Source organism: Orycteropus afer, unplaced genomic scaffold (assembly GCF_000298275.1).
Source record: "Orycteropus afer afer isolate SDZICR_OR568_19922 unplaced genomic scaffold, OryAfe1.0 scaffold00217, whole genome shotgun sequence".
Taxonomy (NCBI): domain Eukaryota; kingdom Metazoa; phylum Chordata; class Mammalia; order Tubulidentata; family Orycteropodidae; genus Orycteropus; species Orycteropus afer.
Genome location: NW_006921804.1, coordinates 2396039 through 2408915, shown reverse-complemented (window position 1 = coordinate 2408915; position 12877 = coordinate 2396039). Strand labels below are relative to the sequence as shown.

The window sequence follows — 12877 nt, the reverse complement described above, 5'->3', positions numbered from 1 at the left end:
TCCGGGACATCGCCCTTTCATTGTTGACCACTACCCCAACATTAAAGTAATATTCCTCCCACCAAACACCATCTCTAATTCAGCCAATGGACCAAGGGGTTACTGCAGCATTGAAGGCATACTACTTGAAGAGGACATTTGCTCAGGCTATTGCTGCAACTAATGACACTGGCAAGACACTAATGCAGTTCTGGAAGGCATACATTTACCAGCGTATAAAGAACCTTTCATAGGGATTATAGAACCACAAAGTACATGATTGGGATATGGAAAAAAAAATACTGAAGCATTATATGCAGGACTTTAAGGAATGTGAACTGGATGATGAGATTGCAGAGATTAACAGAGCTATTGTCAACACGGTAAACAACAACCTGAACCTATACATACATGATGAGGACATTGAAGAAGTCCTAGAGGTGGTTCCTGAGTAAGTGAAAAATAAAGAGTTGCTGGAGCTACAGCAAGAGTAAACAGCTGAAGAAGAGGCAAGGTAAAAAAGTACAGAAGGGGTTCACTATTAAGAGGTTAGACAACTTATTTGCAAATCTTAACAGCATGTTGAATAGTGCTGAAGACATGAACCCAAACACTGAATGCTTTTCACCGATAGAAATGCTCATGCAGTGCTTGCTGCATGTAAAGAAATTTAGGATGAAAAGAAAAAAGCAAACTAGGCAAGTAACACTGGACATATTCCTGAAGAAGCCAACACATACCCAAGAAGAGCCTCAGCCAGGTCTTTCAAACATTATCCAAACCAAACCCATTGATGCTGAGTCAATTTCAACTCACAAGGACTCTATAGGGTAGAGTAGAACTGCCCCATAGGGTTTCTAGGCTGTGATCTTTACAGGAGCAGATTACCAGATCTTTTCCCCCATGAAGCAGCTAGCAGGTTCAACCTAATGACTTATCAGTTAGCAGGTGAGCACTTAACCACTGAGCCACCAGAGCTCATTCAGGCATTACAGAAATTATTATCACTGTTGGTGACAGTTCACCCATGGAGGTTATGTGACCTGAAACTTCCAGTGGAGCACTATGAGGAAGTTGAGAACACTGATGTGGATGATCCTGATCCTCTCTGTTAAGCTGTGTATGATATGGACTAACAAAGTGTTTATATAAAAATTTAAGAAACCAAAAAACAATATTAAAAGTTTAAAATTAAAAAAAAAATGAAAAAGTTCAAAAAAAAAGTTTACAAAGTGGTCTAAGGTTAGTTAATAGAAATAAAATAAGAAAATTATTTACCATACATACAACTGCACAGTGTGTTGAGTATACATACAGTAATTTAGTTCAGTATATTATACAGTACAGAAGTGTACCAGCAACAGCCTCTAGACTCATCCACCATTACATCAACCCTGCAAGCTCCAACTATGGTAAGTAAAGATTACATATTAGCCAATATACAGAGCAGTAAATATTTGAAACATATTATTATATTATGTCCATCACTGATCTGTCAGTTTGTCATACTACAGTGGCTTGTGTGTTACTGTTATGTAGGAAGCTATGCCACTGGTATTTCAAATACCAGCAGGGTCACCCTTGGTAGGTAGGGTTCAGTGGAGCTTCCAGATTAAGACACGCTATGAAGAAGGAAAGGGCAGTCCACTTCTGAAAAAAATTGGCCACTGAAAACCTTATGAACAGGAGAAACATTGCCTGATATAGTACCAAATGATGAGCCCTTAGGTTGGAAGGCACTCAAAATACGACTGGGAAAGAGCTGCCAATTCAAAGTAAAGGTGACTTTAATGTCCTGGACAGAAGAAAGCTTTAGGGACTTTAATTTGCTGATGTGGCATTCTTCAAATGAGAAGAAACAGCTGCAAGCATCCATTAACAATCAGATTGTGGAATGTATGAAGGAAGTATGAATCTAGAAAAATTGAAAGTTGTTAAAAATGAAACAGAACACACAAAGACTGATATCCTAGGCATTACTGAGCTGAAATGAACTGATTCTGACCATTCTGATTAAGACAATAATATGGTCTACTATGCCAGGAACGACAAATTAAAGAGGAATGCTGTTACACTGACCATCAAAAAGAACATTTCAAGAACTACCCTGCAAAAAAATGCTGTCAGTGATAGGATAATATCAATTCACCTACATGGAAGATTGGTTAATACTACTATTATTCAAATTTTCATACCAGCCACTAAAGCTAAAGATGAAGAAATTGAAGACTTTTACCAACTTCTGCAGTCTGAAATTAAGCAAACATACAATCAAGATCCACTGATAATTAATTACCTGTCACTGAATACGAAAGTTCCAAACAGAGAAGCTAAATCAGTACTTGGAAAATATGACCTTGGTAGGTAGTAAAAATGATGCTGAAGATCACATGATAGAATTTTGCAAGACCAATGACTTACTCATTACAAATACATTTTTTCTCTCAACAACAAAAACAGTGATTATACACATAGACCTTGCCAGATGGAATACACAGAAATCAAATCGACTACATCTATAGAAACAGATGATGGCAAGGCTCAGTATCATCAGTAAGAACAAGGCCAGGGGCTAACTGTGGAATAGATCATCAATTATTCACAAGGAAGTTCAAACTGAAGCTGAAGAAAATGAAACTTAGTCCAGGAGCACCAAAATATAACCTTGATTATATCCTATCTGCATTTAGAGACCATCACAAGAATAGATTTGATGTACTGAATGACAATGACCGAAAAAGACCAAATTGTGGGATAACATCAAGAACACCATATGAAAGCAAATTTTCATTAAAAAGACAAGAAAGGGGGAAAAAAAAAAAAAAAATGGATGTCAGAAGAGACACTGAAACTTTCTCTTGAAAGGAAAGTTCCTAAACAAATGAGAAATGATTAAATAAAAGAGCTGAACAGAAGATTACAAAGGGTGGCTCAAGAAGACAAAGTATTACATGGAATGTGCAAAGGCCTGCAATCAGAAAACCAAACGGGTAGAACACGCTCGGGACTTCTCAAGTTTCAAAGAACTTAAGACAAAATTCAAGCCTTGAGTTGCAATACTGAAGGATTTTATCAGCAAAATATTGAATAATGCAGGAAGCATCAAAAGGAGATAGAAGGAATACACAGAGTCACTGTACCAAAAACAATTGGTTGACATTCAATTATTTTAGGAGGTAGCATATGATCAAGAACTGATGGTATCAAAGGAGGAAGCCCAAGCTGCACTGAAGGAATTGGCAAAAAACAAGGCTCCAGGAATTGACAGAAAACCCACTGAGATGTTTCAACAAATGGATGAAGCACTGGACATGCTTACTTGTTTATGCCAAGAAACTTGGAAGACAGCTACCTGGACAACCAACTGGAAGAGATCCATGTTTGTGCCCATTCCAAGAAAACATGACTCAACAGAATGTGGAAATTATCAAATGGTATCTTTATATCACACACAAGTAAAAATTTTCAGAAGATAACACAAAAACTGTTGCAGCATTATACTGATAGGGAACCTTCACAAATTCAAGATGGACTTAGAAGAGGACCTGGAAAGAAGGATATCATTGCTGATGTCAGATGGATTTTGGCTAAACACAAAGAATACCAGAAAGATGTATACCTGTGTTTTGTTGACTATGCAAAAGCATTTGACTCTATAGATCTTAACAAATTATGGATAACATTGAGAAGAACAGGAATTCCGGGACACTTAATTGTGCCCATAAGGAACCTGTAATATAGAGCAAGAGGCTGTTGTTTGAACAGAACAAGGGGATATTGCATGGTTTAAAATCAGGAAAGGTGTGTGTCAGGGTTGTATCCTTTCACCACATTTATTCAATCTGTATGCTGAGCACATGATCCAAGAAACTGGACCATATGAAGAACACAGCATCAGGACTGGAGGAAGAATCATTAACAACTTGTGATACAGAGATGACATAACCTAGTTTGCCAAAAGTGAAGATGACTTGAAGCACTTACTGATGAAGATTAAAGACTACAATCTTCAGTATGGACTACACATCAACATGAACAAAAAAAATCCTCACAACTGGCCCAATAAGCAATGTTATGAAAAATGGATTTCATTTTACTTGGATCCAACATGTTGTTGTTGTGTGCCACTGAGTAGGCCCTGACTCACAGCAACCCTTCCCTGGGTTGCTGAGGCAGTATCACTATGGAAGTAGATTGCCCAACCTTCCTTCCCAGGAGTGGCTGGTGGGTCTGAACTGCCAGCCTTCCGGTTAGCAGTCAAGTGTCTTACGCACTATGCTACCAGAGCTCCCAAACAACGACTAGTATTTATTTATTTTTTAATGTGTTTTAGAGATGCAGAACAACAACAACACAGTAGAGCATATATGGGGTAAAGTTGTGAAAACTTAGGCATAACAAATAATCTTGAGTCTTTTGGCCTGGGAGCTCACCACCATAGCCAAGGGGGTCACTGTTCTGGTTACCTAGTACCACTCTAACAGGAAACATACCACAAATGGGATGGCCGTAACAGGAGTTTATTCTCTCACAGTTTGGAGGCTTTAAGTCCAAGTTCAAACTGCCAGGCTCTAGTGGCTATGTGAAAGTCTCGACTTGGCTTCAGCTCTGCCTCTTGTTCCCAGTCCACTGAAGATAGAGGCATCTATTCACTCAGGTAGCTACTGGCTGCTGAGGCTGACAAGCCCAAGGTCGACAAATAAAATGGCACAGTCCTGATGTTACCAAACCACATGGCAGGCCATTAATTCAAGCCCATTGTAAGGTCGGCAGAGCATGGCAGGCTGCTGAACGACATGGCTATATGCAGGGTCCAACCGTGCCATAAGCTAGAGACTATCCCCAAGGCTTCTCCTTGGAAGCAGACCACATCCCGAAGGCAGCCACTCAGCAGCTTGTGGTAGATCCCATCATGGAGCTGATTGCCAGTCTCATCATGGGGAATAACTACCACCAGCTGCACAGCCACTCAACTGGGTCCAGTCAAGCTGACACACAAATTTAACTACCATAGTCACCAAGTTCAATTGGCACAACATAGTCCACGAAGAAATAGTTCTACATCCTACTTTGGTGAATAAGCAGCTGGAGTCTTAAAATCTTTTAAGTGGACACCTAGAGTGCAACTACTAGTGTCTCCCTGTCTGGAGAAAAGAGTGAAGAAAATCAAAAGTATACGGAAACAATTAGTTCATAGAGCTAATCAACCATGCGAACCTTAGCCTCCATGACCCTGAGACCAAGAAACTAGATGGTGCCAGCCAATGACTATTGACCCCGCTTGAAAGGGTTCACATTAGAACATCCTGAATAGAGTGGGATAAATATTTGGACCAAAGCTAAAAATTAAATGAAGAAGAAGAAGAAGAAAAAAAAAAAAAAAAAGACCAGACTTACTGGTCAGATGGAAACTGGTGAACTCCTGAGACTATGGCCCTTAGTCATCCTTCAGACCTAAAACTGCACTCACTCCCGTGGCTCAGTTTTCAGCCAAACAGGTCTAGAAGGTGAACAATAACACTAGGAAGGTACTCACTCCTTAGCAATCAACCATAAAAGATCAAAAGGGTAGCATTTGCCAAAGGACAGCATTTGGAAGGCAGAAGGTTAAGGAGGAGGAGGAGGAATAGAAATGAAAACCAGGGAGGAAGTATGGTAAGTGATGTTATATTTAGGGGATTGCAATCAATGTCCTAAAACAAACTGTGTATGAATAGTTGAATGGAAACCCGATTTGTTCCATAAACCTTCACCTAAATCTCAATAAATTTTTTTAAAATAGATATGACAATCATTTCTAAACAAAAAAAAATATTCTTCATCTACTAAACCTACCTTTCAAAAATGATGGAGAAACTGAGACACTCTGAGACAGACAAAAGCTGAGGGACTCTGTTGCTAGAGACCTGTCCTACGTGAAATACTTCAAGAGGAAATGAAAGGGCACTAGGCAGTAATTTGAATCCATATGAAGAAATAAAAGAACTCTAGTAATGATCACTCAATGGGTAAGCATAAAGGCCAGTATTATTGTATTTTTGGTTTGCAACTCATTTATGGTGCAGTGAATTACTTAGTATGACTTTTCTAGCCCTGGTCTTTTTAACTCCCACCAGATGATGGAGTGGAACTACGCAAATGAGAGAGGCCCATCAAAGGAATTGGACAGCTTGTTAATGATGTAAATATGGTATCTGGTGCACATGCAAACAAGGTACACAGAACCATAATGTGGGGATTGGTCAGTTTTGCCATCCCACTAGGCTTAAAATGAGCTATCCCAAAGGCAGAAAGGGGGATCTCACTGTCATGAAGAGAGAAGAGCTGGGAGTAGAGTGCATCCTTGGACCTGAGACTGACACAAGTAGGGAATCAGGATGGCTAAATTAGGCAACCTCTGACTTAGTGTTACTGGAATTTGAGCGTACATTCCAACTACCACACAGCTTTGCTACTAGCAATAGAAAACTGCTTACTATTAACAAGCCAGGTCGAGACAAGGTAAGAAGCTATATTTCAAGGCCTTATATGCTTGCTAGCTACAAAACGCTAATAAACCTTCTGAGCTGTCTTTCAAGGTTTCTCATCAGGTGCAGAGCATGTGCAGTGAAATTCAATGTGACCTTCCACCAGAGACAATCAAGAGCAGGAGTCCCTCCATGGGGCTCAAATCAGAGCCCAGAGACCATTACACATGTGCAACATCCCAGAGTAAGTCATGGCAAGCATCCCAGCAGCCTTCACAATACGTTCCATCTCTATTTCGATAGCCTTTGCAACGGAATCTATCTTGGCTACTTCCTGCATGGACATTTGATTTTCATAACCTCACCTCCTTCCTTGAAATCTCCATCCATTTCATGAATAAAGATGATGCCTTTTTCCCCACCTAAAACCCTTTATAAACCTTAAGAATTCCTTCAGGGAGAGATTAGAGGCTAGCATAGGTAAAAGCCCGTCTCTGTCTCTCCCTTGTGAACTCTTCTCCTTTTCAATAAACTTTGGTTGACATGGACATTTTGCCTCTCTTGTTCAATTTTTTGTCAGCAGAAGGCAATAACCATCGCTCAGGTACCAGGACCCCTGGTGATAAGATCCCTGTGTAGAAACAGCAGAGAGACAGTGGCACCTGAGGCAGCAGAATCAAGAAAGTGGCACAAGACAGAGTGGTAGACGCTGCCAGCCCACAAAGTGAGGAAGTATAGTGCTTTTGGGCAGAAAGTTTGCTGGCGGAGTAGGGTACACCTATCAGCAGAGCTAAAACACTTTTTAACAGTTGCCGGAGCAGGGCAGAAGTCAGGCCAAGAAGGTCAAAGAGAGATGTGCCTACAGGCATGGCCAAGGGGAGACTGTCCTGATAGAAGAACTGCATCCATCTTGAGTGTTCCTGAACCCGAATTGTAATCTATTACACTTCCCTAATAAACCCCGTAATTGTGAGTATGTCTATAAGTATGTGGCCGCTGCAACGAATTGTCGAATCCACCAGAGAAGTAGAGAGTGCTGTGGGAGGGGTGGTTGGTGTCAGAACTGGTAGCAAAAGCTGAAGGGTGGCAGCAGGTCTAACCTTCACCCTACAGGAATCAGTCATAGGCTGATGCTTATCTTCTATCCCTCTTGTGAAGCTGGAAGAGGTCGCATGACACTCCCCCCGTGTCTTTTTATGCCCCTAATTTTATTTTCCACATGATTTTTTTAAATAAGTCCATAAAACAATAATTATAAGTGTAGTTAATGGGTACACACTGCATAAACACATTATTTGTAACAGCAACATAAGGGAGAGGACAAAGCTGTATAAAAGCAGATTTCTGTATGTATTGAAGCTATTTAAACTGGTATCAATTTAAACAAGAGGGTTATAGTTTTAGCACATTAATTATAATCTATGGTAACCATAAGAATAAAATCTAAAAAACATATACAAAAGGAAATGAAAAGGAAATCAAAACAGTACATGAAAAAAATATCAATTAAACACAAAAGATGGCAGTAATGGAAAAAATGAGGAACAAAAAAAGGTAAATACACAGAAACAAATAACAAGCTTATAGAAGTCCTCCTTGATTAATAATTACTTTAAATATAAACAGATTAAACTCTACAATCAAAAAGGCAGAGACTGGCAACGAATGGTTTTAAAAACAAAAGCAAACCATGATCTAACCATATGTTGTCTATATAAGACTCACTTTAGGTTAGAGACACAAACAGGCTGAAAGTAAAAAGATGGAAAAAGATACTCTGTACAAAAGAGATCTACACAGGTAACTTACAAGGGAAGAGATAGAAAAATCAACAAAAAACTAAAAAGATGTAGCACCTCACTAATAATAGAGATGTGAATTAAAACAAGATACCTTTTACTCTTCAATTTAGATGAAATTTTAAAAATTGTTAACAACCAATACTGGACAGATGTGGGAAGTGGTAACTCACTGCCACCATGATTTTAGAAAGCAATATAATATCTATTTCAGTTTTAAATTCTAGATACCTTTTGATCCCAAAAGAAATACCACTTTTGAGAATCTATCATTGAAAAACAACAGGGCCAATAAAAGAGACTTATTACAACAACCCTGAAATGGCCAATAAAAACACACATATATAGACCCATGTCTGCTATTTTAAACTGAAAAAGTATGAGCTCAAACATATAAAGAGTTGGAAAACAAATATATGCATTTGTATGAACATAGAAAAAAATTATGAGTGGTTTTACATATATACATACATATATTTATGTTGTTGTTATGTGCTGTCGAGTCAGACCCAACTCATAGTGACCCCTCCCCTCCTTGGGTTTCCGAAGCGATATTCACATTTTTAAGAGTAGTTTCTGTTGAAGAACAAGTAAAAAATACAACTATCACACCGTGTTACTCACAATTAATATGCTGATGAAGCAGGGATTCTTGGCCTTGAAAACTGCCTACGAATGCCCTAAAATTACATACCAAAATTTTTACGTACCTACCAGCACATAACACCACCAACAACATGTGTATTTAAAAAGGAGCTTTGGTGGTGTAGTGCTTAATGCATTCAGCTGCTAACTGGAGTTGATGGTTTGAACCCACAAGGCATTCCATGGGAGAAAAATGAGGTAGTCTGCTTCTACATAGATTACAGCCTTAGAAACCCTATGGGCAGTTCTATTCTGTCCTATAGGGTGGCTATGAGTCAGAACCAACTTGACGGCAGTGGGTTTAGTTTGGGTTGGTTTATGTGTATTTAAAAGAAGTCTGGTGGCACCGTGGTTAAAGCATTCAGCTGTCAACCGAAAGTTTGGCAGTTCAAAATCACCAGCCACTCTGTAGCATGAAGATGAGGCAGTCTGCTTCCATAAAGATTTACAGCCTTGGAAACCTTATGGGGCAGTTCTACTCGGTCCCGTAAGGTCACTATGAGCTGGCACTCAGTGGCAATGGGTTTGACTGTTTTGGTTTCGTGTATTTAACGAGGGAAGGTACAAAGTTTTAATCACATTCTTAATAGACCTGCTGTTTTTAAGACCAGCATCTAAAGTAAGGTAACAGAATGGATATCCATGAAACAAGTGTCCATTTTTAACCATCTAGTTCTAAGTCTCAGTGAACAGTTTCTAGATCCTTATAGAAAAGATTCATCTAAAATATTTTTTGAGGTATATCTGAATCCCAAATCATACTACTATTTTAAACATCTCAGTTCTACTTAAGAAGATGATTGCATTGACTCTAAATGCTCTATAAAATTTTGGTAGTATTATTTAACAAAACCATTTATCTGGAGGAAGAGAACTGGCTTTCCAATGCATGAAGCTGATGAATCTAACTTTGACTTGGGAAAAAGAAATCACAGATGATATGGATCTTTAATCCTCTTGTGATTTCTATAAAATAGGAACAAGAAGTCAGATAAACACTGGGGAATATATTGTAACTAGAAATATTTCCTCTCAGTGTTCATCTCTCTTCCTGAATGGACAGGGTCCAGAACTGCTGGCCTTTTAGGCATAGTGCCAATTCAAAAAAAGGGTCCCAGGGTTGGAGGGAAGGGGAAAAAAAAGATCAGCCCTAAACCAAAAAACCCAAACCCACTGCCATCAAGTAAATTCCAACTCACAGCAACCCAACAGGACAGAGCAGAATGGCCCCATAGGGCTTCTAAAACCATAAATCTTTACGGACACTGACTGTCTCATCTTTCTCCCGCAAAGAGGCAGGTGGTTTCAAACCACCAACTTTTTGGTTAGCAGCCAAATGCTTTGACCACTGCACCACGGGAGATCCTATTCAACTCTACTTTATTACAGTGGTCTGGAACCAAACATGCAATATTTCTGAGGTACATCTGTACTCAAGCAAGAGTGTATCTGTTTTGTGCATGAGCTAGGAGGTTCTTTTATCATTTTAAAATCATAACAAATATCCTGTATGCTATGACTGCCTTCATTGTCTATTATTTCTGCTTCTTTAAATTTGTCACCTCAAATACATTAAAATACATCCTTCCCCAAACCCAGAAAATATGTCCCCAAATATGCAGTAAATCAACCTATACTGTATCAAATACTTAATTTAGTAAGTATTGGGTCTTATATATGTATTCTAGAATATTAGATGTGTTTACTCATGAACTCTACCAGTGAAAATTGGCTTCTTTAAGTAAGGTTTGGCAATGCCCAATAACAGACTAAGAAATAAGAGGTAGCTTGCTCTCAAACCCTATGGAGACATCCTGGTTCTACAAATTTCCAAAATCAGAAATGGGTTATCAGATTAACAGACAACAAACTTCATGTCTTCTGATACCTCACATTATTACCTTATAAACTTGTATATATTTGCTTTACCTTATTTGGCCCTGCACAGTAGATATCTAGAAAGGTAATGACCATTCTGGCCATCTTTTCAGAGTAATCAAATAGAAATAAGCACTCTGGTTCTTAATTTCATATAAGAGTATTCTACACCTCTAAAACACACTAAAAAAAAATAAATAAATACTAGTCATTATTTGGGAGCTCTGGTAGCATAGTGCCTAAGACACTTGACTGCTGAAGACTGGCGGTTCAAACCCACCAGCCACTCCTCGGAAGGAAGATGGGACAATCTACTTCCGTAGTGATACTGCTTCTGAAACCCAAGTAGGAGTTGCTATGAGTCAGGTCCGACTTGACAGCACATAACAACAACAACAACAACAACAAGTCATTATTTACCAATCATTTTCTTTTTGTCTCTTACATCTTACTAATGCATTTACTAGGTTTTCCTGGAGTCCCTGGGTAGTATAAATGGTTAATGAGCTCAACTGCCAACTAAAAGGTTGACAGTTTGAGTATACTCAGAGGTACTTTACAAGAAATGCCTGGCTATCTACTTCTGAAAAATCAGCCACTGGAAACTCTATGGTTTTATTCCTATGGAGCACAGTTCTGCTCTGACACACATGGGGCACTATGTGTCAGAATCAACTGACTGATCAGTTTTGTCCCTGGATAGCACAAATAGTTAACACACTCCACTGCTAACCAGAAGGTTGGAGATTTGAGTTCAACTAGCGACTCCTAAGAAAGGCATGCTAATCTACTTCAGAAAAATCAGCCACTGAAACACTCAAGCCTGGAACTGAACTCATGCCGACAGCTCAACTTTAAGCCACACAATAGACAGGCCTATAAAGTGAATAATTATACTAGGGAGGTACACACTCATTAGAACAATCAATCATCTGAGATCACAAGGACATCATTTGCCCCAGGGAAAAAGCTAAGAAGGCAGGAAGGGATCAGAAAAAAGAATGAAGGGAAACGGTAAACACAGGGAGGAAGTGGAAAGAGGTACTGTTAGCACTGTGGGGATTGCAATGAATGTTACAAAACAAAATGAGTGTGAACTGTTGAACAGAAAACTAATTTGCTCTGTAAAACCCCAAAAAAGCAAACCCACTGCCATCTAGTCGATTCCAACTCATAATGAACCCCATTGGGTTTCCAAGGTGGTAAATCTTTATGAAAGTAGATTGCCCAGTCTTGCTTCCATGGAGTGGCTGGAGGATTTGAACCACCAACATTCTGGTTAGCAGTCAGATGCCTTTGGTGTTGTACCAGAGCTCCTTAATTTGCTCAGTGAACTTTCACTCAAATCACAATTATTTATTTACTTATAAATAAATAAGCAACCCTGTGGAGCAGTTCTATTCTGACACATGAATCACAAGGGTCGAGGTTTTCTTATCCAGAAGGTCAAAAAAACCAAACTCACTACCGTCTATTTGGATCTGACACATAGCGACCCCTCCTTGGATTTCCGAGGCAGTATCACTACAGAAGTAAATGGTCCAGTCTTCCTTCTGGGGAGTGACTGATGGGTTTGAACTGCCAGCCTTCTGGTTAGCAGTCAGATGCCTTAGCCCTCGTGGTGTAGTGCCTAAGGTATTTGCTAACCACAAGGCTGGGGGTTCAAACCCACCAGCCACTCCTCAGAAAGAAGGTTCCGTAGTGATACCGCTTTGAAAACCCAAGGATGGGTCTCTATGAGACGGATCCGACTTGACGACAGTGAGTGAGTGAGTGATTGAAGAAGAACAACAACGCAGGAGACACTTCCGGATGTAAAACCCTACTATACAGCCACAGTAGTCAAAACAGCCTGGTACTGGTACAACGACAGACACATAAACCATTGGAACAGAATTGAGAACCCAGAAATAAATCCATCAACCTATGGTCAGCTGATTTTTGACAAAGGGCTGAAATCCATTACATGGGGAAGACATGGTCTCGTTAAGAAACAGTACTTGCAACACTGGATATCCACTCGCAGAAAAATGAAACATGATCCATACCTGACACCATACACAAAAACTAACTCCAGATGGATCAAAGACTTAAATGTGAAACCTAAAA

At 39.4% G+C, this 12877-nt stretch overlaps 1 protein-coding gene across 1 annotated transcript in view; it reads left to right on the top strand.

The window, feature by feature from the left end:
• The first annotated feature begins 266 nt into the window (after positions 1–266).
• Positions 267–12877, top strand: part of DAP3 (death associated protein 3) — a 116826-nt gene continuing 104215 nt past the window's right edge. Inside the window, exons 1-2 of the mRNA XM_042782001.1 lie at positions 267–430; positions 6426–6480. Coding sequence (XP_042637935.1) covers positions 267–430; positions 6426–6480 — 219 coding nt within the window. The remainder of the gene's footprint in view (positions 431–6425; positions 6481–12877) is intronic.